The sequence below is a fragment of the Colossoma macropomum genome, unplaced genomic scaffold (assembly GCF_904425465.1).
Source record: "Colossoma macropomum unplaced genomic scaffold, Colossoma_macropomum, whole genome shotgun sequence".
Lineage (NCBI taxonomy): Eukaryota > Metazoa > Chordata > Actinopteri > Characiformes > Serrasalmidae > Colossoma > Colossoma macropomum.
The window spans coordinates 1,178,756-1,202,787 of NW_023494809.1; the positions used below are offsets into that span (position 1 = coordinate 1,178,756).

A 24,032-nucleotide genomic window follows, 5' to 3' on the forward strand; every position below is an offset into this window, starting at 1 on the left:
AATGTTAATAATAATTCTTCGACACTGAAAAAAATAAAATGTTTACCAATGTATGGTTTTCGTAAAAAGATTGTTCATGGGAAATTAATGGTGGAATGTCAGGGATATTGAACCTAACAGACACAAATGATGTCACAATGCACATCTCTCACACAGACACCCATATACAAAACACACAGACTTACACCATCACAGCCTAATACACAGCAATAACAGCACAAATTTTTTTTAATGTGGCACTACATTTAAGGTACCAGTGAATTTACGGTGGAACTGTATTTAAGGTGGAACTGTATTTAAGGTAGCAGTAAATTTCAGGTGGCAGTAAATTTAAGATGGCAGTACATTAAAGATAGCACTGAACTTATAGTGGCAGAAGAGTAACGGTAGCACTGATTTTAAGGTGGCGCTGAATTTAAGGTGGTATTGCATTTAAGTTAGCACTAAATTTAAGGTGGCAGTGAATTTATGGTGGCACTGCATTTAAGGCAGCACTGAATTTAAGCTGGAACTGCATTTAGAGTGGCAGTGAATTTAAGGTGGAATTGCATTTAAGGTAGAACTGAATTCAAGGAGGCAGTGAATTTAAGGTATCGGTAAATTTAATGTGGCAGTGAATTTAAGGTGGCACTGCACTTAAGGTAGCACTTAATTTAAGGTGGCAGAGAATTTAAAGTGGTAGTGAATTTAAGTTATGATTACATTTGAGGTGGCCTTGAATTTAAGGTGGCAGTGGATTGAAGGTAGCAGTTTCAGGCAGCTCCTAGCAACACATTACTATCCACCTTGGATACTGTGGCAACTGCCTAGCAACATTTTAGCAACACTTTAACAAGCATCAACAGTCTTCCACCATTTTAAGGTCAAGCCAACTTAAAGTTCGTTCACAAACTTTCCTTTTCTAGATTAACTCCAGAACTCTAGGAGTTAAAGATTATAGCAAGACAATAATAATAACTCTTGATTTCTCCCCAAAGTTGCCATACAGTAAAATGATTATCATAACTTTAAGACTTAAAGAGTTGAAACAGAACAGCCGTCTGCATGACTCCTCGCCATGTTATGTCCTATAATGCTTTGTCACAGTGGCAGGTGGGTCACTGTGGGGGTCAATAAATCGGGGTTAAACTGAGGCCTAAGCAAACGTTTCCTTTATTTCGCGTGTCTTGCGCTGGATAAAGGTTGACTGTGCCGTCACATCCATCCACTCCACTGCTCCCCGCGGGGTGCTTAAGGAGACACATGTGGGAGGAGAGTGACATTCATCACCACGGAAACGAGGGATGAGGTGACAACCTGCTGTCCAACCTGACCCTCTGCTTCCATCTAAGACTCCGCCCCCTCTTTCCAGTACTGTGTTACGCACAGCTTAAAGGGGAAGTCCACTAGTTTTCCAAAGTGTCTTCATAGTTAAATTATGAATACTAATATACTGGATACTGAAGTGCTTTCACAGCTGGAGCATTTAGACTTGAAACAAGAGCCACTAACTAGACATACAGATACATGAGAATAGTTTAGAGACAGTCTTTCATGAGTGGTACTCAATATGGTCATAGACAAACCAGCCAACAGTGACTCAGTGATTCAGTGATTCAGTGACTCAGTGATTCAGTGATTCAGTGACTCCTTTCTCTTCTTTCCCCACGTAAACAGGTTTTATCACTGCAATCACCTGCACTGCCCAACTCTCTCCCTCTGGAGTTAGAGATTATTCACTCATCCAATCACGTTCAATCATTTAATCACTTATTTGCATATTCACTTGCTCGTCAACTCATTCACTTGTTAACTCATTCACTTGTTAACTCACTTGCTCATTAACTTGTTCACTTTCTCACTTGCTTGTTAACTTATTCACTTGTTCATTAACTCATTCATTTACTCATTAATTAATTCGTTAGCTCATTAACTCATTAATTTACCCATTACCTCAGTCACTCATTAACACACTTTCATTCATCCATTCACACTAACATTTATTAATGACCTCAGTCATTAAATGACATTCACTCGCTCATATGTACGTTCAATCACTCATTCACCCTCATTAACTCACACATTCACTCCTTAACTCCCTCATTAAGTCAGAATTACTCATTAACTCACTCATATAGTCACTCACCCATTAGCTCAAATATTCATTCATTACCTGACTCCTTTACTCACCCATTCATTAACTCGTTTACTCATTTATGTAATGTACTTATTTACTCACTCACTCATTTATTAACCTATTTGTTCACTCATTCATTAAAACAGATTCATTTATTAAATCACATTCACTCAGTCATCACCTCATATCCACTCATACACTAACTCACTGGCTTGCTCGCTCGCTCACTCACTCACTCACTCACTCTGTTCAGTAATTGAGTTGCCTGTTCGGTGGTCAGTTCCATTAGTGTCCATACCTGCAGCAGTCTGCTGGAGCCGCGCGCGCGCGTGTGTGTGTGTGTGTGGTATAACACACTGTGTGATAATACACTGTTGCTGCCTCACCATCACTTTCACATCAAAGGCTGGACACACCTGAGCAGTTTTTGTCCATTAAAGGAAAAAATGTCTCTGGTGAAAAACTCTAGTCTCTTTGCACTTTTCACCAGAGAGCACTTCTGTATCCATCAGCCAGAAAAAGGCCCCCTTTCCCAATTTCAGCCAGGCTTTCAGCCTCACAAATGCAGGTGCTTAAGGGAAGCTTTTGGTGAGGCTCACACCAGGACCATCAGACCGCAAAACTACACACACTGCAGATTCATACCGGATTAAAATCACTCCACAATTATTACCATCAGACCGCAAAACTACACACACTGCAGATTCATACTGGATTAAAATCACTCCACAATTATTACCGTCAGACCGTAAAAACTACACACACTGCAGATTCATACTGGATTAAAATCACTCCACAGTTATTACTGTCAGACTGTAAAACTACACACACTGCAGATTCATACTGGATTAAAATCACTCCACAATTATTACTGTCAGACCGTAAAAACTACACACACTGCAGATTCATACTGGATTAAAATCACTCCACAGTTATTACTGTCAGACCGTAAAAACTACACACACTGCAGATTCATACTGGATTAAAATCACTCCACAGTTATTACTGTCAGACCGTAAAAACTACACACACTGCAGATTCATACTGGATTAAAATCACTCCACAATTATTACTGTCAGACTGTAAAAACTACACACACTGCAGATTCATACTGGATTAAAATCACTCCACAATTATTACCGTCAGACTGTAAAACTACACACACTGCAGATTCACACTAGATTAAAATCGCTCCACAATTATTACTGTCAGACCGTAAAAACTACACACACTGCAGATTCATACTGGATTAAAATCGCTCCACAATTATTACTGTCAGACCGTAAAAACTACACACACTGCAGATTCATACTGGATTAAAATCGCTCCACAATTATTACTGTCAGACCGTAAAAACTACACACACTGCAGATTCATACTGGATTAAAATCGCTCCACAATTATTACTGTCAGACTGTAAAACTACACACACTGCAGATTCATACTGGATTAAAATCACTCCACAATTATTACTGTCAGACTGTAAAACTACACACACTGCAGATTCATACTGGACTAAAATCACTCTAAAATCACTGAAATGTTTGATTAGTTTCTGAATCCGCTTTATATGGTTCCAGCTATCCTCCTGCTGCCTGAAGGACGTGAAGTTTCTCCAGTTCATTTATTCTCTCCACTTCAGTGACACAAGAAACTTCCAAGGACTCAACAGAGAGAAAGAAAAGGCTCAGTGAAAAAAGTTCCCCTCACAGTTTCTCCTCCAGAACCGAGCAGAAGCAGCAAGGCTGGCTAAGTTTGGGGTTGAGGTTTAGAGGTTTGATGGGCCGGAGTTGTTGTTTCCCTTTGGAAGCTCTTGACTTGTGCTGCTATTTACTCCATTTATAAACCTGAACAGCAGCACAGCGCTGCTCTTTCTGACAAATGGGTTTCAGTCTGAGCTGCAGAACACTGTGTATCCTGAGGAAAGGAATAAAAAAAGGCTGAAGAACAACTTCTTTCAGCTGAAACCTCAGTAAACAGATTCAGCGCCTCGTCAAGATCAGCTACAGACGCTGTTCTAGCCTTTCCAGCTCCCCGCTGGCACAAAGTGCTACCTGTACAGCTGTACAATGTTTCGTCACTAATTGTTAAATTGGCTTTTGCGATACTGCTATCACAGAAGTCTGCAATATGCAAATGAGCCCTCTAACCAATCACAGTGTTTGTTTAAGGTGTGAGTGTGAGCATCCTGACCAATCACTTTCCAGATGAGCTTTTATGGGTGTTTTGAATGAATAAAGGTATTCACAGTCCAAAATAATGCAGCTCAATCATTATCTGGTATATTGCACAGGGCATTTCTGTCGCAACGCATAGCAATGTTGCTGCAATATGGTGTTTCATCCACTTGATGAAGCCCTAGTTCGGGGGTCACAGCCCAAATGTTAAGAAGAGCCACTTTGTCCTTTCAACAAAAATCAAACCACCTTGGGAGCCACAACATTTCATGTCCATTTTACCATCTTGGTTGTAAATATGTCTCAGTATGTGATAATGTACCAGTATAGGCTAAAAATATAAACAAAAACACAGACTTACTTTGCTCTGCTTTAAGTTTTAACTCAGCTACAGCTGCTTTTCTCGCAGGGAACTTTTCCACAAAAGTAGAACAGTTTCTTGTAAAATGTCTCTCAACATTCGGCTTTTTACGAGGCTGAAGTCACTTCTCATTCTCCAGCTTCTTGTTTTAATTTTCCCGTTCCACCTTAAATGGTGCAGCAGTTACATTCTTGTGGCTCAGGCACCATTTAAGGTGGAAGGGGAAAATTCAAACTAGAAGCTGGAGAATGAGTAGTGACTTCAGCTTCACAACTTTTTTTTAGACAGTTTCTCATTGCAGATTAAACATATCAGGAAACCAGCTGGAGTGATTATAAACGCAAATAAGTCCATTCATCTCCAGATTATCGATGTTCGTCTTAAATCTCTCTCTTTCCGTTTCGTTAGCTACTAGCTAGGCGAGACTGTTGTCTGCGTTGCTATGGTGACCAGCAGTCTGCACGTCAACCTTCAGGGTTAAAGGGTGAATTAGCAGTTCTACATTAACTCCAGAGTTTAAGACCATTTATTGTTAAACTGTGTTGAACGATCAGCAGAGCTTTATTTTACTGTAAAGGAGGATTATTTTATTTTTACCTACAAATCGAATTCTGCTGTGGAGCCACAACAGGACAGTAAAAGAGCCGCATGTTGCCGACCCCTGATCTACGTATTTTAAGCATGGAGTCTTCTGGATGACATACTGTATCTCAGAAAGAGCAACAGCAGAACAGGAAAAAAAAAAAAATATTATTATATAATATTACACTGCTGTAGGCTGAATAGGCGGGGCTAAATTGCTGTGGGCTGAACGGGTGGAGCTAAATTGCTGTAGCTGAATGGGTGGAGCTAAACTGCTGTGGGCTGAATGGGTGGGGCTGCAGCATAGTTTCGAGGCTATATGTATCTACATCACTCTCATTAAGGACAGGATACAGGCCCTTTAAGCTGAGCTCTTTATCTATAAGCCCTCTGTCTCCAAGCCTACAGTGGGGATTTTTCCACCTATCAGAACTGTAATAAGACTCTCTCCATCTCTCTCTCGCTCTCTCTCTCTCTCTCTCTCTCCACTCTGCTGCAGTGTTTATGTGTCATACATGGCCTGGCCTGCTCCAGCTATAATGAGCAGTAATGGACTGAAACAGCTCAGCCTGAGTCAACCTGGTATCTGTGTACAGAGAGAGAGGGAGAGAGAGAGAGAGAGAGACAGACAGACAGAGAGATATGGACAGATAGAGAGTATTATCTATTGAGTATTGATTATTATCATTACCACTATTATTAAGTCTATATATATAGGAGCTGAAATAGAGGACCCAGCCCTCTGAGTGCTCTGTCCAGGAGCTTAATAAGAGGACCCAGCCCTCTGAGTGCTCTGTCCAGGAGCTTAAATAGAGGACCCAGCCCTCTGAGTGCTCGGTCCAGGAACTCAAATAAAGGACCCAGCCCTCTAAGCACTCTGTCCAGGAGCTGAAAAAGAGGACCTGGCCCTCTGAGCACTCTGGAAAACGGTATCAGGACTTTTACAGAATACACAAAGTGGTTGAACAGCAGGGTTAAATTCTGACACCAAACCATTCTTAGGTACAGCACAGTGAAGGATCCTCCACTGGAGGTCTCCTGAATGTTTGGGCAGGGGGCTTCTGTACAGGAGCCTCCATGAAGGCCGCAGACCCTCAGGAACAGAGAGATGGGCTCTCCATGTGAAGTCATGGAAATCAAAAGATTTAACACAGCTCTGGTACAATGCCTTTTCACCAGGTGTTAAGAAGAGAGAGAGACAGAGAGAAAAAAGAGAAAGAGAAAGTAAGAGGCAGAGCGAAAAGTCAGAGAAAGACAAAGAGAGAGGAGAAAAAAGAGAGAAGTCAGAGAGAGTACGAAAGTATAGTTATTTGAGGAAAAGAAAACTCGACAAAAAGAGGAACAGAATGACTGTGTTCTGTCTGTTCACACACTCTCACACACACTCAAACAACCACACACACACCTGCACACAAACACACACCCACACACACACACACACACACACACACACACACACTCAAACAACCACACACACACACCTGCACACACACACACACACACACACACACACACACACACACACACACTCTGGTGGATAGAAGCCCTTCAGTCTCCATCCGTATGCAGCTCAGTGGCTCCAGATCTCCTCCTCGCTGCTCTGCTGCTGCAGGGTTTCCCCAGCAGGGCTTCACAGACCTCTGGGGTATTTTTAAACTAGGAATCTCAACTAAAGTGAAGAGTTCAGGATCAACTTTAACTCAGCTTGAAAACGCAAGATAAAAGGCTGCGAGAAGATTTGGGTTTTTAAGCTTATGGGTTATTTAAAGTTGGATAGGTTATTACAGTGTTTGGTTTAACATTGAACCCCTTAAAGGTCCAGGACTCATCAGCAGGCCCAGAGTGTTATTACAAGCTTCTGTAACATAAGAACAGCTCCACCACTGTTTGCACTGAAGTCCCTGTAGTGACTGATTAATAAGCCTTAGTGTGTTAACAGCTTTGGGTTTTAAGGGGTTAAACACTGATTGATTGGTTTACTGATCTAAAAATTGAACGATTTGAGCGTATCAGTTTCTGTGGTCTCTTAGACAATTGCTAGATGGTTGATGTGGTGTTTCAGATGGTTGCTAGGGTGTTATTAGGCAGTTGCTACGATATTCCATGTAGTTGCTATGATGTTACTATGTGGTTGGTATGGTATTTTAGATGGTTGCTAGGGCATTGCTAGGCAGTTGTTAGGTGGTTGGTAAGTTGTTGCTAGGGCACTGTTAGGCAGTCGTTAGGTGGTCGGTAAGTTGTTGCTAGGGCACTGTTAGGCAGTCGTTAGGTGGTCGGTAAGCTGTTGCTAGGGTATTGCTAGGTGGCAGCTATGGTATTTTAGGTGGGTTCTGTTGCTGGGTGGTTACTGTGTTATCCCAGGTGGTTGCTAAAGTTTTATCAGAACATGAAGTAATTAAATGTAATAATAACATTTCTATTATATGCATGTAAGTACTTGTATGTAACAAAAGCAACAACAATAATAGTCCCAAATAATATATATATATATATATATATATATATATATATATATATATATATATATAATACATAAAATATTTGTACATGTATAATATTTATAAGATTAGATATTATCAACTTTTCCATAATGTCTTATAATGTATATAAAATGTATAATTATATATAATTACATACAATGTCATATATATATATATATATGAAACAATTTTTTTCATTTAAAAACCTAATCACAGCGATTCTAGTGTTAGTTTGATTATAAAGACAGCAAGCAGATGTGATCACAACTGTCAGTTCTTCAGCAAACCACCTACAAAAGAAACGAGTGAACATCTACTTCTCTCTCTCTCTCTCTCTCTCTCTCTCTCTCTCATCATCCATTCAGTCACAATAGAGCCACCGCTCATTCCAGAGAAAGTCAAACATCATCAGTCCTTTTCGTCAGCCTGTTTCACTCTACTCATTTGTCTCCAGGCTCCGCCGCAGGGCACGGCGCACCTCTTACAGCCCAACACGGCTTTGATCCTTCATACAGGATTATTTTTTAATCTAGAGATGGAACAATAGAGCTTTTTCTTTTCCGACAATGACACTGTTAAACGAGTACTGGACGATATCAATCTAATATTGGTATCGCAATATTAGAATTCACAGATGCCACAGGCAATAACGAAAGCAGCCTTAATTTCCTTTTTTATTTCTGAGTTACTGAAACAAGCAGAGAAATTCTTCGGAAAGTGCAGAAAATAAACTTTTAATCTACACTGCATTTGTGTTTGTAAGCAGAAAAGTTTTTCTTTACATTTCTCTGCATTTTTTGACATTTTAAACAGAAAGAGGTCAGACAGAAAACAGAAGAGGTCAGACTGTCAATACTGACACTAAATCAGATTTAAATGCAGTTCATTGAGTAACTACATAATTAAATGTGCGATTTCATAGTAAATTTAAAAGCTATAGCAAAATGAAACAACTTCCACTTTGGGGGTTTGTGCTCTGCACCTGTCCCCTGTTCAGTGGGATGATGTCGCTGACTGGTTCTATATTTATGTCGGCGTTGTGCCACAGCATCCTGCTGCGTTATTTCGTTTAAAACCCACCATTCAATAAACGTCAAAGCTTCAATCTAACACCAATTTCTAAATATTAAACGGCGCTGATAACCAGGAGAGAGTAACTGGTAAGCGTTAACTTAGCTAGAATGCTGCCAGCACTGCTCACTACAGAACAGGTTCGATTCTGACTAAAGCTTTACTGACACAAATGTAGATGATAATGACTCAAATCTGAGGAAGTGAAGTCGAGCGGCTGACGTTAGAGAGACAGAAAGCTGAAATTAAACCTGTCTGGAGCTGGAGCCTCCTAGCTAAGATAATGCTACCCGGCTCCTCTCTCCTAGCTAACTTAGCATAGCTGAAGAGATCCAGATACCCCAGTGCAGGTTCAATTCGACTAACTGATGCTCTGCTGTCACAAGTATAGTAGATATATAATTACAATAGTGAGAGCAAAGTCGACTGATCGGTGTTGGAGTGACAGAAAGCCAAAATCGGACCTGTTCTGTAGTGCTTTAAGCTGTAGCCTGCTAGGCTAAGCTAACATGATTGCGCAGTGCCTCCCACTGCAGTACAGGCTCGGTTCTAGCAAACTGATGATCAAAAACACCCGTTTAGAGGATAAAGACTCGTATCTGAGAGCACAAATTCGAATGACTGGTGTTGAAGTGACAGATAAAAAATAGACTTGTTCTGTGGTGCTTTGAGCTGTACTCTGCTGAAGCTAATGCTAATGTAGCTAGTTATCTGGCTACAGGTGAAACCCACCGCAGTACAGACTGTTTCAGTAACAGATGCTCAAATCACACCCGTTTAGAGGATAAACTAGATGAGAGCACGGTGTGAGACTGGAGCTGGAGTGACAGAGAGAATCAAACGTGTTTTGTGGTCAGTGGTGTGCCACTCGTTTGTATAGTTTTCTTCAGTATTTCCTGGTTCTGATTGAGCAGCACAACAGATGGAAACAGAAACCGTGACTGGTCTCACGAGTCCGGATCAGCGCGGAACGACCCGGTTAGCTACGAGAGACTGTTATCAGTCAAAGCTGGTCTACACTCACTGGCCACTTTATCAGAAGCACCTAGCTTGTCCGCTCAGCTAGGCTGAGAGTCGTCCACCATCCAAAAATATCCTCCAAGAGCAGCTCTGTGGTCAGAAACTGACCGCTGATGAGTGGGCTGACAAACTGCATCAGCAGATGATCTCCAGGCTGTAACTGAACACCAGCGAGGTGGAGCTACACCAGAGGTGTTTCTGATAAAGTGGCCACTCTAGTGTTATAGAGAGCCTCTTTTCTGGGGCAGATGAAGCTTTTAATATAAAGAGCCCATAAAAACTTAAAACTGCATTAAACATTCATCACACTTTCACATTTCATCACCTCCCCACTGCTGCTGGACGTGTCTCAGTGGTCAGAACTCGCAGGCCCAGAGTTCTTCACTGGAAAATGAAAATCATTCTTCTAAATGATATAATGGCCAACAGCAGTTAACCCATTCATGGCCAAATTGACACTGGATTAATATAGAAAAATAACACAGAGCTGGTTCTGATTGGTTTTGTGTGATGATATTTTATCATATCTTAACAGTATTTTTCCATTTTTTATTTATTTGATTTACAATCAGACAATCTGATTGTGATTTTCTATTGTTTTCTTTAAAAATTCAAATCAGTTGACCCATGTGACCAAAGAAAAAAATGTTTATGATAAAGACAGAAGAGTAGAGAAGAGAGGAGAAGAGAAGAGAAGATGAGAAGAGAAGACGAGAAGAGAAGACAAGAGTAGAGAGGAGAAGAGAAGAGAAAAGAGGAAAAGAGATGAGAAAAGAAGTGAAGTGAAGGGAAGGGAAGAGAAGAGAAGAGAGGAGAAGGTAAGACAAGAATAGAGAGGAGAGGAGAAGACAAGAGTAGAGAGGAGAAGAGAAGACGAGAATAGAAGAGAAAAGATGAGAAAAGAAGTGAAGTGAAGGGAAGAGAAGAGAAAGGAGGAGAGAAGATAAGAAGAGAAGAGTAAAGAGGAGAAGAGTAGAGAAGACAAGTGAAGAAAAGAGACAAGAGAAGAAGAGTAGAGATGAGAAAAGTAAAGAAGAGAGAAGAAAAGACAAGAGAAGAGAAGAGAAGAGAAGAGAAGAGAAGAGGAAAAAACAAGAGACGAGACGAGAGGAGAAGACAAGGGAAGAGAACAAAAGAGAAGAGAAAAGAAGAGGAGAGAGAGACTGAGGGATGGACAGAGATGTAGGGAGAGAGAGACAGAGAGAAAGGGAGAGTGAAAGAGAGAAAAAGGGAGTTAGACAGAGAAAGGAATAGAGTGAGAGAAAGGAGGTAGAGAAGTGAGATGTGGATCTCTGAGTTTGAGTATACTGACACGTTTCCAATAAGCAGACTAAGCTAAACTAAGCTAAGCATAGCTTGATGCTAATCTCACACCATTTGTGTTTACTGACGGGATTAAATTAAAGAACAACATTCAATTACACACTTCACTACACACACACACACACACACACACACACACACACACACACACACACACCCCAACACACACAGCCGGCTCAGACACGGTCAAACACACTGACGGACTCTGCAGGCCTGTTTCAGTGGACAGACCGTTCCAATAGCTGAATCTGGAAGTGCAGTTTCTCCAGCAGTGAAAGGAGACAATAAAAAAATCCATTACAAATGACTGATAACCTCTTACAGTCTGTATTAATACTATTAATACTATTAATACCTGGAAAAAAGTGATCACCACTCATTACTTTCCTTTTGAGTTACTCTCTAAAACCCAAACAGGAAAATACAAAGGAAAATTAATTTCACTTAATAACACTTTATTATATAAAGTATATTATTTATTAATAATTAATTAATATTAATATTTATTTATTATTATTTATTATGTATTTAATTATATATATATATATTATACTTTAATAAAGTAGTATAAAGAAATAACTAATCACGGTAAACACCATCTAAAGGGCTGGTCACTATTCTTGCCTTTAAACAGGACACATTCTGACATTCTGACAGTCAAAATTTTAAATCACTGAGATGTAAACAGAGTCATTCAGAGTGGTTTGCTGTGAAATGCTCCCTTCTTGCAGATAATTGTTCACAGTGGTGGTGATAGGAACCAGACGTCCACCTCTAAAAGCTCCCTCACAGAAAGTTACTACAGTAAATGGTTATGAATTCACTGCCTGATGACTGAGACACTGTTTTACGATAGTTTTGAGAAAGAAGAAAACTTATTATTTTCAGATTCATCACTATTTTCCCATCATAAACATTCCATATAAAACTCAGAGGACTCGTGTAGGTTCACTATGGCCATATTTGTGTTGTAGTCATGGCGACCCCTGGTTCCTATCACCACCACTGTAAAGAAATCTGAACCATTTCACACCAAATCAATCTGTTTACACCTCACACACTAAATTATACAGAAACTTTGAAAAATCAGTGGAGTTCCCCTTGAAAATCAGCTTCAAACAATGTTGTGGAAAGTGCTACTTAAGCAGAACGATGAGAAACGAGTTGAGTTGTGGCTGGAACGCTGGAGATATGGAATACTCCGCACAGGCCTTTAAAGCACTCACATTCACTTTTTGCTCTCCACACTGGGAGCTCTAAACGCCTGGAGGGCAGAGAAGGGGATGGTCAGCTTTCAATTAATTTGAAAATAAGCAGAAATGTGTCAAAAACGGAGACGGGTGTGTGTTATGCGCTCCTAGCAAGGACACACAGTGTGTGCGACACTCCAGCAGCCTTTTAAATGGCACTAAGTGACACTGAAAAAAACCTGTCAGGAAAATCTGTCAGACGGAACAAACCGCTTCCCGCAAACGAGTGACATTAATCCGGACGAAAGCGCACAGGCCCTCGGTTCGTGTCTCACCGCCGCTCTGTGGATCTCTCAGGCTAAAACCTGAACTTATCACACTGTAAGCACCATCTACTGTCAGTGGAAAAGACAGAACAGCTGACCAGTGGCTCTCTTTCCCAGTGTCTGACCATGGAAAGAAATATCATTCGTAATTAAAGAAGATTTCTACAAGGAATACTAGGAATTTGGGTGAAATCTGGGAGCCAGCCACCTGGAAAGTGACAACACATGCTGTTTCCTATAAATCAAAGCCCATCCGGTATGAAAACCTTGTCACTGATAGTAATTTTAAGGAGTTAAACATTATAATAAACTTTGTTATTAGCTGGTATCAGTTTATATGGTTAAAAATGAACCCCTAAAGGCTTAGGATACGGATGAGTCCTCACTTCCATTTCTCACTATCACTTAAGAATAACTTGCATAGTTTTCCTTAGGAATGTAGTTACCGAGTAATAAGCTGCTGAACATGGCAAGCCTTGGTTGATGAGGCCTCCATTAGCTTTTGTGTATGAAAAATAGCAGTGCTGATATAAAAAGTAAGAAAATGTAGTAACTACACAGACTTCAATGCAAACTGTCTGGCATTTATGGGGTCAATGAAATGAGATTTCATCCCAGAAACTGAAAAATAAAAAGTTATGATTTTAAAGCTATTCTTTTAAACAACTGAAACAGTATCTTGTGATCTAAAACTGTATTAAGCCTTAAATGATCACTTCATATGAATCTCATTGGTTTGGTTTCCTCTCATGTGTGTTTTAGCGAGAGCTCTTATGTTGCGTTTCATTTTGAATGAATGTGATATTCTCACATACGTGATTTTCTGAAAGTACTGTTTGTTTGTTTATTTATTAAGAGAATAAATAAACCAGTTAAAATAAGTGGGGTTAGATCTGGGGAGGTATTTCACGAAGCATCAGTTCTCAGTTTAGCCAGATAACTTAATCCCAAAGTTGATGTTTATATGTACCTGCCTCATTATGCTCATTTTATCAGGCGGCCGGCAGCCTTTAGCCAGCTGCAGTAATCTTTCTACAATTCTTTGAACTAAACATGAAACTAGACATGAAACTCTGACCAAAACATTATTGACTCATCAAACTCTATCAAACCATCATCCATCATGGTTCTTTAATATTAGAATGTATAACAGAGCGAAACAATGAAAGTCATTATTCGATTTTGTTAACTTTCATGACTCTTCGACTCTCCTAAAATTTTTATTCATTCCAATCCAGCAACTTATTCATATTCATGCTTCAATCTAGAGAAATGGGTCATGTTGTTTCAACAAGCAACTCACTATGTATAACATATCAACAAAAGTGGTCTAAACTGTTTCACTTTCACTTTTAACTCCTGTTTAATGACGTGACAGAAGTGACAGAAAATGGTAATAAAAAAACACACACTGTTTATCACTCACAAGTGCACGACTATTGCTGTGATTAGTTTTCTCTCAAAGGAGCTCAGCAACCAGCACTACTCAGCGTTCCTGGACCTCATCATTCACAACACCTACAAAAAGGGAAATGATCTGGAGGCTCCACAGGAGTATATGAATATACAAGAGAGACACCATAAACCCTCAAGCTGTAAATGTCACCCAGCCAACCTGAGAGAAATCCAGCACAATCCAGTTTACTACTCACCAAACATAGTGCCGATATGTCCGTTTCTGGTCAGCGGCCGGAGCTCGTTCTTCCCCCAGGCATAGTGCTTGTAGTTATCCCAGGCAAACTTCATCATCTGCAGAAAACATAGAATGACAGATACATGGTTAAAATCCATCTGGAACTACTACACAAGAACACGGTCCATGGAGCTGCAATTAGTCTATGTTCTTTTGGCAAACTGACTCAAACTGACAGCAGGTTCAACAAACACTGCCTTTACGGCAAAAGATCATGTCCATGTCCTTCATACACTGACAGGAGAAAACAGCAACCAGCAAAGTGAAATTTCAGACTGACCAGATTTTTGCTCTTTGGGAACATAAGGCCCTAGAAGTGTAGGACCCTAGAAAAATAGGGCCCTGGGAACATGGGACCCTAAGAACATAGGACCCTGGGAAGATAGGCCCTGGAAACACAGGACCCAAGAACACATGACCTTTGGAATATATGAGTCTAGAAACATAGGCCCTGGGTACATGGCATCCTGGGAAGATAGGACCCTAGGAACATAGGGCCCTGTGAACATAGGACTCTAGAAACATAGGGCCCTAGGAAAATAGTCCCTGGGTACATAGGGCCCTAGGAAAATAGGGCCCTGGGAATATAGGTCCCTAGGTACATGGGGTCCTGGGAATATAGGACCCTAGAAACATAGGTCCTGGGAACATAGGGTGCTGGGAATATAGGACCCTAAGAACATAGTGCCCTGGGAACATAGGATCCTGGGAATATAGGACCCTAGGAACATAGGCCCTGGGAATGTAGGGCCCTGGGAACACAGGGCTCTAGGAACATAGGCGCTGGGTACTTGAGCCCTAGACACATAGGCCCTGGGAATATAGGGCTCTAGAAATATAGAACTCTAGGGAAATAGGGCCCTAGGAACATAGACGATGGCAATATAGGCCCTAGGAACATAGGCCCTGAGTATGCAGGGTCCTAGCAACACAGGTGCTGGGAACATAGGGCCCTAAGAACACAGGGCCTTGGGAATACAGGACCCTAGGAACATAGGCCCTGGCAATATAGGCCCTCTGAATGTAAGGCCCTGGAAACATAGGCCCTGCAAATATAGGACCCTGGAAACACAGGACACTGGAACCAAAGGACTATGGAAACACTGGGAACGTAGCACTGACCCCTCAATTAACTGTTTAGCACCAGTGCAAAACTAAAGAATCAAACTTTACACAACAAACATGCCTTGGCGTCTACTACATTTGGGCTAAGGGGGTAAAAGTGTGTCGATTTTTATTTTTGGCCAATCTGTCGTTGTCTTTTAATACAGTATGAAGGTCCAGCTGAGGCCCATTCCTGTCAAACTGAGGCAGCTCGTGTACAGTAGATCCCACAAACATGACACACATGCAAATCATAAGGCGGGCAGAAAAGAGCTGGAAAAGAAGGGGGAGGAGAGAATGATACAGCAAAAGAGAGGATTTAATCATTTCTCATTTTTCCAGTGACACAAACATTCAGGCGGCGTCTGTTTCCGCCAGCAGCCAAACACTGATATAATTAGCTGCTCTGTTACAGCACCAACACTGCTCATCATTAATCAAAATACATGAATTCATGAATACACTGACAGTGCGCAGAAAATGACTTACTACAAAAAACGCTCTCTCATAACAAACACAAGCCAAGAGCAGAGATTTGTTGATCCATCACTTTGTTTTTGTCTCTTAAAATTCAAAACAGAATGTAAACAAAATAGAACAACAGGCAGAAAAGCAAAATACGACTAAAATTGCTGATATTTGTCTTTATGAATGCAAGCAGTGCAGTCTTAAAAAAGACGGTTAAGGGTTTTTAGTAAGGACAATGGTTCTATATAGAACCATGAACACTCAGGTTCTTCAGACTGATGGCAAATGTGTTGTGTATTTCCTTTTTGTAGCACCAAAAAGGCTTTTTCTATTGTTACAAGCTTGAAATCATAATAATTGCAGAAACCTTTTTTGGTGCTATAGATGTATAGACCCATCTACAACACATTCTTCATCAATCTGGAGAACCATTTCACCATGCAAAGAACCAATTAAGCATGCAAACGTTGTTTGAGTGTTCATGGTTTTATATTATATCAGTCTTTACTAAAGAACCCTTGAAGAACCTTTTTTAACAGTGTGGGTTTGTTTGTTCGGGTGCATTAAAACCTCTAAATTCAACCAGGGAGCCAATTTTAGTGTACAAGTTCTGGATATTTGCTGACTTTTATTTGAACCAGAGAAAATCATATGTAAAAGCAGTTTTTCTCTGAACTAAAGATTTTTTTCCTTAGAGAAACTCATTTTAGAATAAACATACATATTATAAACACAATATGTAGTGATTTTACGTATCTGTAAGTGTAAACATATATAAAACTAAGATACAACAATAAGAAATTTAACAATTAATTAAGTTTAGAATAAAATGAACTAAGATAAAATAGATCATGGTGGCCATGATTCACTTGTAGTGAATCTTCAAATATTACATGTGAATACTTGATATATTTAGGCTACATTAGCTACAGATCACTGTTAAATCTCTCTAAATGTCCCCAGAATGTAGGTCTGTTAAACCTATCTGTGTGTCTGGTCTGGACAACTGACATCTTTTCTGCAAGTTCAATAATTCTAAATCAGTTTTTGAGCTGCTGAGAGTTTGTAGTGTTTATGTTGGGTGAACTGCAGCTGAAACGCAGCTAGTGATGGTAAGACCTGCTGTGAGGTAAAAACCTGCTGTCACATAGATTCTTGAAGGGAGTGAAATGTCAGTGCAAATTACGTTGCAGTGCATGCTGGGGATTGTAGTGCAGCTCATTGTGAAATGGGCTAATATTAATAGAAAATCAAAATAACTTCAAGGGCCGGTTTGGATTGTGCCATGGGCCTGATCTGGCCCACGGGCCTTGTGTTTGACACATGGGAAATAGATAAATAGAAGAAAATCAATCAAGGAACAATTATGTTTATAAAGCTAAATTTGAATTAAAAGTTAGATTAAAAAGAAAAACCCTCGCCAAAACCTTTTCTTCGTTTATACACACATTTTTATTTATTTATTTTTATTACAAACACCAGATGCCTCTAATATCACAATTAATGGACCAACAGAACTGAACCAACGCTACTGAAATCTTGAATTGACAAACATTAAAGGACACTTTTCTTTTGTTATAAAGTTATTATTTCGGAGGTGTTGAGAAAGCGATATGATTTAGTCGAGCTTACCGCTGAGCACTTCAGCTGGACTGGAATAAGGTCAGGAGCGATTCTGAGAGCAGAGCTGGGCTTAAATCCAAAGCAGTAATTTACGGTCCGGCTCAGCTGGAGGCGTTCCCCCTGCACCAAAGGGGGTCCTGTGTTCCTCTGGAGTGGTCTGGAGATCAGGCTTTACTGGAAATGACCTCGATTAGAGGAAAAGCATGTCTACTCCTTCATCTCCTCTCTTTTTTCTGTCCCTCAATACTCCCACCATTCTTCCAGCACGGGCTGTTAGAAGTTTACTAAACTTGACAGACTCTGTGACCCCCAACTGGACCCTTCATGATCTGCCCACAAACATATTCTTGCATAGCTACTGTTGCTAAGTGTGACGAGCTTTACAGAATACTGTAAGTTCCATTCAACCTAATGAGGAGCTGTAGCTCAATCAGATTTGGTCAGAATATCGAAATTTAGTATAAAATTAATTTCAAGGTACATTCATATTATATGCATGTGAAGAGTCACACTGATAGAACAGTATTTTTTGTGTAATCATGCTATAAACTGTCTGCTTTTAGATGCAAAGAACCTCATAAATGTAGCTTTGTAACTCACTCGCTCATGTTTAGCAGGATGAAGATTCTCCACAAGAGGCAGCTATTAGCACTTAAACAGGGACTGGCGCAATGAAGCAATGTCCACCTCCGCTCAGCCTGCAACTCTATAATTGATTTAGTGTGAGGTTTTTAGTTTTGGGTTTCATTTTTGATTTTTGTCAACTGTTTTATTGTTATGATTATTAATATATATATTTTACTGGCTCTGTTTTTGTCTTATTCAGTTGTTTCGTTTGATTTTCTTTTATTATTCTACTTAGTAAAATTTTTGGCATAATTTTATTGGCTTGTTCTGATCAATGTTTTTTAAAGTGCCAAAAATTTATTTAGTTTTCTGTTTTTTACTATATCCTTATACTTTAGCTCACATTATGTGTTACATTTTTATTATTTTTATTATTATAAAAGTTTAAATCCCTTGTTTTTCTATAAAGCTCACAAGCATTGTAAATGATGCTCACCATAAATGTATATATATATATATATATATATATATATATATATATATATATATATATATATATAATTAGCATTATAATCATTTAGATTATAAATTTTTAGTTTTGACATAATCTGAAAGTGCCTTGTTGCTCTTTACATTGGGTGTAAACTTCATAATGGATGGACCAATAGAAACGGCTCAAAATAACTTGGAAAAAAGTCTGGTTCCATTGACTTACATTAAAAGTAAAGTATGTTTTTTCCTTCTACTGTAAAGTTACCATTTTGGAGATATGAGGTTTTATTCTGACAGCAGCAATTTATATATATATACATACATATGTAAACAAAATAATCACAATTTAAATCATTATCTATTTTAAGGCTACAACATTAGCTTAGATAGCTAGAAATGCTAAAAAAGCTAAAGTCAGTGAACTCTCAGTTTAGCCTATCAATCGGATGCTTATTTTTATGACCAGTAAAACTAAGGAAAAATCCAAACGTATCTCAGGATAAGGCACTGCCTGACGTTTACATTCTTCCAAAACTTCCCTTCAACCTTAGGGAACTGTAAAGTCTTTCAACATGGCAGCTGGGATCCTCCTGAGGCTAAACCTGGGAGTGCCTCTCTTTGTGAATCGGGCCCAGTGTTAGCGTGAGTGCTATAGTGATAGAGAGTGATCCAGGCTCTGCTTTCACTACAGCTTATGGTAGAAGCCTATCAGTTCTGTGGGAAACTCTCAACAGTGACTAGAGAAGATGTTTTTATACACCAGAGTGAATAAACGTGGAGAAATCTGATGGCAGCGCTACTTTTTCGGCAGAAAGAAGGCTGCGAAGTGGCCGGATGGGCCTGAGGCGCCGAGCAGCTTGGTGAGGGTGTTGTTATGGAGAAGAGCTGATGGGCTTTCTCCTTAGAGGAAGAAAGACAGAGTCTTACATTACAGACGCTTCGGGTTTCGTTTTAATTCATTCCGAGAAACGCGTCTTTCTAGAAAGCCAGCCGAGTGCTCCTCCCCGGGGGGTCTGGAGAAAAATAAAAGGGACTTAAAGAGGAAAAAAAAAACACTCTAAATAAACGCTGGGCTTTCTGTTATTGTTTGAACTCGGTGTCCACTTTATCTGCGCTGAGCAGAAATGCAGCTGATAAGCGTGAAGGCACTGGAGGAGATATAAGACGCCTAAATACCTTTATCACGGGGTTCTTAAACCAAGCACAGCGCACACAAACAGATGGTCTAACACTGCCGGCTATAGGGGGCAGCTTTAATAAAAGAGCTGCTAATTAACAACAGATAGTGTGCAGATAGTGCTGATGGGGGCGGCCAATTTAGCAGGTTGTCTACTTTAAAGAACTTTAATGCAAATGAAGTCCCAACTTTATAATTAACATATGATCAGTGCGATATAAACCCCCGTTCTGCTCACGTTCCTTTCGTATGGAAGCCGGTTTCCACCAGATAGAAGAGAAAAAAACATTGGAATCGTTTTTTTCTTCTGTTTCTGGCAGCAGTGTGTCCATATTGTGACTTATGCCTTTTGTCTTGATATTTTTACTTAGCACAGTTGTATGCAAAAGTTTTGGCACCCCGGTCAAATCACATATATCGCTGTTTTTTGTTAAAGTGGAAAAAAAAGTGAACGTTATAAACTTTCACTATGACGCAGAACGTACTTAAACTTTCCGATTGGGAATGTAATCAGATACAGACGTTTACACAGCTATTATTCTTATTATTTAACAGATTATTTACAGGATTACCCACCTCGTTTAATCGGAGAGAAATTGTATTCCGCATGGCCTCAATCAGACTACTCTATTCCGATTGAGCTATTAGTCTGATTATTAACAGATTATCAGGCTTCATGTAAACGTGGCTTGTGAGGGCTGTTCCACACACTTCATAGTGGATTTTGAGGTGTGTTTAGGATCATTGCCATGCTGTAAAAAACAGCCTCTTTGCAGCCTCAGTTTCTTAGCAGTCTGTGACAGGCTCGCTTCTAGAATTTGCTAAAATTTCGAGGAACCCATTCTTCCATCTATCTGTAAAATGTTTTCTGTGCCACTGACTGCCACACAACCCCAAAGCATAACAGATCCACCCCATGCTTAACAGTTGGCAAGGTGTTCTTTTCATCAAATGCTGCTCCTTTGGTGCTTGTAGCCAAGGGTTTGTTCCATATCTTGGAAGCAATGGGCCTCATACTCCTATATTGTCCCAGATTTTTTCTTAAATGTGTTCTTAAGAAAGGTCCTGAGAAAAAGTCTACGTCAGATTCATGACGAGTTCTTAAAGCGCAGCATTGCTCACAGCTTCATGCTCGAGTGTGTGTAGATTCTGTTCTTACCAAAGAACAAATCCCAAATAAGAAAACACTGTGAATGTCAGAATCTTCATGAAAACTGCAAAAGTTGGTTTTAAGAAGAAATTTCTTCTTAAGAACAACTGGTGAATGAGGATAAGTGTACTTAACTCTAATATATGTTAATATAAAATGATTTTATTCTGGAGCATTACTATTGGTCCATTCACCATAGAACTGTTCACACAATATAAAGAAACATATAGAGTTGGATTTTTTTATATGACAGAAACAATATGCAAAACTATTCAACAATATATACCATAAAAACACATTATATTACACAGATCTTTATGAAATATACACACATATCTCTTGTGGTTCCCCCTTGCTGGTATACAGTTTAACTTTGTGTTAGTCACCCTCTAGTTTCTGACCACAGAGCTGCTCTTGTCTTGGATATTTTTGGGTGGTTTTCCAATCTCAACCTAGCAGTGACACTGACGTGTAAAAACCCCCAGCAATACTGCTGCGTCTGATACACTCATACCAGCACCACACATACTACCATGTCAGTATCACTGCTGTGCTGAGAATGGAGCACCACCCAAATAATGTCTGGACAACAGCAGTCCTGTGGTCAGAAACTGACCAAAAAAATGATAAATGTAGAGATAAACTGATCTGCAACAGATGGACTACAGTCTCTGATTGTACACCTACATGGCTGTTGCCGGAAGAAATCCTCATATCTACAAAATGGTAACTTTACAGGAGGAGGAAAAAACATACTTTATTTTTAATGTAAGTCAATGGAACCAGACATTTTCGAAGTCATTTTTGGCCGTTTCTTTTGGTCCAATCATCATGAAATTTACAAACAATGTAAAGGGCAACAGGCATTTTCAAATTATGTCAAAAACTGAAAAACACAATCGAGATACGAGGTTTTCTTCCGACAACAGCGATATGCTGGTGCTAAGTAGACGTTATTATGTACATCTGTATAGAAGTCTATGAGACTAAACTGATACCAATTCACAAAAACATGGAGCAAAACGGAGATTAAACAGCAGAAAGCAAATAAAAAGCAGTAGCGAGCAGAGCTGTGTGATTTCTCCCTGTAGAACTGAACTGAGCTTAAAAGCACAGAGGCTTTGCGCTGATTCTCTGAGGGTCAGGAAACAGAAGATTCTCTAATCGCCAACACTCTGATCAATAGCCACTGCTACAACAGCACAGGTCATGCTACTGTAAATTAGCCTTCCGTGAGCTGTGGGTCCACAGGGACGGCAATAAACACACCAATCTGGCCAGGGCTGAGCAATATATCGTTTGTTAACCATCATCATGATAAATGCCTTTAGTCACAGAAGGCTGCGATATGCAAATGAGCGCTTAGATCACATTCTTCAAAAAGGGCCGTAATGCCAAACAACCGTTCACACTCTAGATGAGTTTCTGCGGATGTTTGGGAGAATCGCATAATCCAAAAGCTTCTTCAGGTCGTGTTATTGATTTTACAGTGGTTGCCACGGTGACAAAATACAACATGGTAAAATAGCAATGTTCAATAAAAATCTACTGTTAATAATAATCCAAAAAAAGTGACGTAAGTCAACCTGAAATCAAAAATGAAGGTATTATTTACCTCCCCCTCCCACCACATCCATCTATTATGGGAAACAAATGCTCAGCTAGCTCAGAAACCCTCCCTGATACCTTTCCACTCGCACATACGCGTTACCATTTCCCATTTACATTGACTTTAATGACCTGGTGCCCTAAAACACAATTCATATGTGTGGTCAAACGCAGCAGATCTGTTTTGATGTGTTTTTAAAGTCCTAGGGAACACACTAAAAAGTATTATGAATTGTGTGATGCTAAAATTGAGTTTTATATTAAATATCCAGCAAAGTTTGAAAGAAAAAAATATAATAAACACAGAAATATCATAAAACACTGCTTAAAAATGCTGATCAGACCTGTCTGAGAACTGCCTAATATTCTGATGAGCATGAAAACCCAGTCCAACTCTTCCAGTCTGCAACAGCACTGAAGCAGAACTAAACATAATGGCACGAGCGGAGAAATAACCCACTAAAGATATAATGTTTATTATTACTGTTATGTGGCGACATCTGAAAAAAGGTTCTTAATTCACTTCACTGCTGGATGTGCATCCAGGTCATGCTGGTGTGACTGGCTGAACAAATGAACGGACAGACGGATGCAGAGACAGACAGATGAAGCAGACTGACGGCTCAGTTATTCTTGCTTGGTTAGCTTTCACTTGGTGGTTAGCTTTCTCCAAAGACTCATACAGAGACAGGCTGTAGGAAACAAGCAGTTTGGTTAAAGCTGTGTGGGCAGGACGACCCACATCAACCCTGTGATTGGTGAGGATGCTGCCCACGTAGCGACACTCATGATTAGGACCGTCCAGTTTACATCGAAAGAGGAGAACTTGGGTGAAATACATCGGCCATTTGTTGGGCATTGGAACGTTATTCACAGGACACACTTTGTATATGTACACTCTTAAAATACATGGTTCTTTAAGGGTTCTTTAGGAAGGAAAATGGTTGTATGTAGAACCATGAACACTCAAACCCTTTGCTTGATTAAAGCGTTCTTCAGAATGTGCTGTAGATGGTTCCATAGAGAACCTTGTTAAAAAGCATTCTATATAACACACCACAAAGGGTGTGAAGCTTGTAACAACAGAGAACCCTTCTGGATGCTATACTGAACCATTTTCAGAAAGGTTCCATACAGAACCATCTACAGCATATTCTCCAGCAATCTGAAAAACCTGTTCATGATGCAGAGAACCCTTGGGTTCTTTGAGTGTTACATAGAACCATTTTCTTTACTAAAGAACCATCTTTTTAAGAGTGTATGTGAGGCTACAAGAGCAAGATTGACCTGCTTAGACATTCGGTTCCCTGCGGTTTTAATATAGCCTTATATAGTAATTGCAATACACAGTTATATGCAATATAGAGGTTTATGGTAATTGTGATATACAGCAAAACAACCACAACATAGAATTTCATAAACCTGTAGGCCCAATTGTGGTGAATCATTTGCTGCTTTCCAGCTCGCTGAAAATGATGTTGTTTGGATTGAATGCTGGAGAAAT

General features: G+C 39.8%; 1 protein-coding gene across 2 annotated transcripts in view; it reads right to left on the reverse strand.

The window, feature by feature from the left end:
- The window catches only part of LOC118799029 (mannosyl-oligosaccharide 1,2-alpha-mannosidase IA), a 321,766-nt gene that overhangs the window by 143,426 nt on the left and 154,308 nt on the right, over positions 1–24,032 (reverse strand). For both annotated transcript variants that reach the window (XM_036558708.1, XM_036558710.1), the window contains exon 2: positions 14,299–14,395. In XM_036558708.1, coding sequence (XP_036414601.1) covers positions 14,299–14,395 — 97 coding nt within the window. The remainder of the gene's footprint in view (positions 1–14,298; positions 14,396–24,032) is intronic.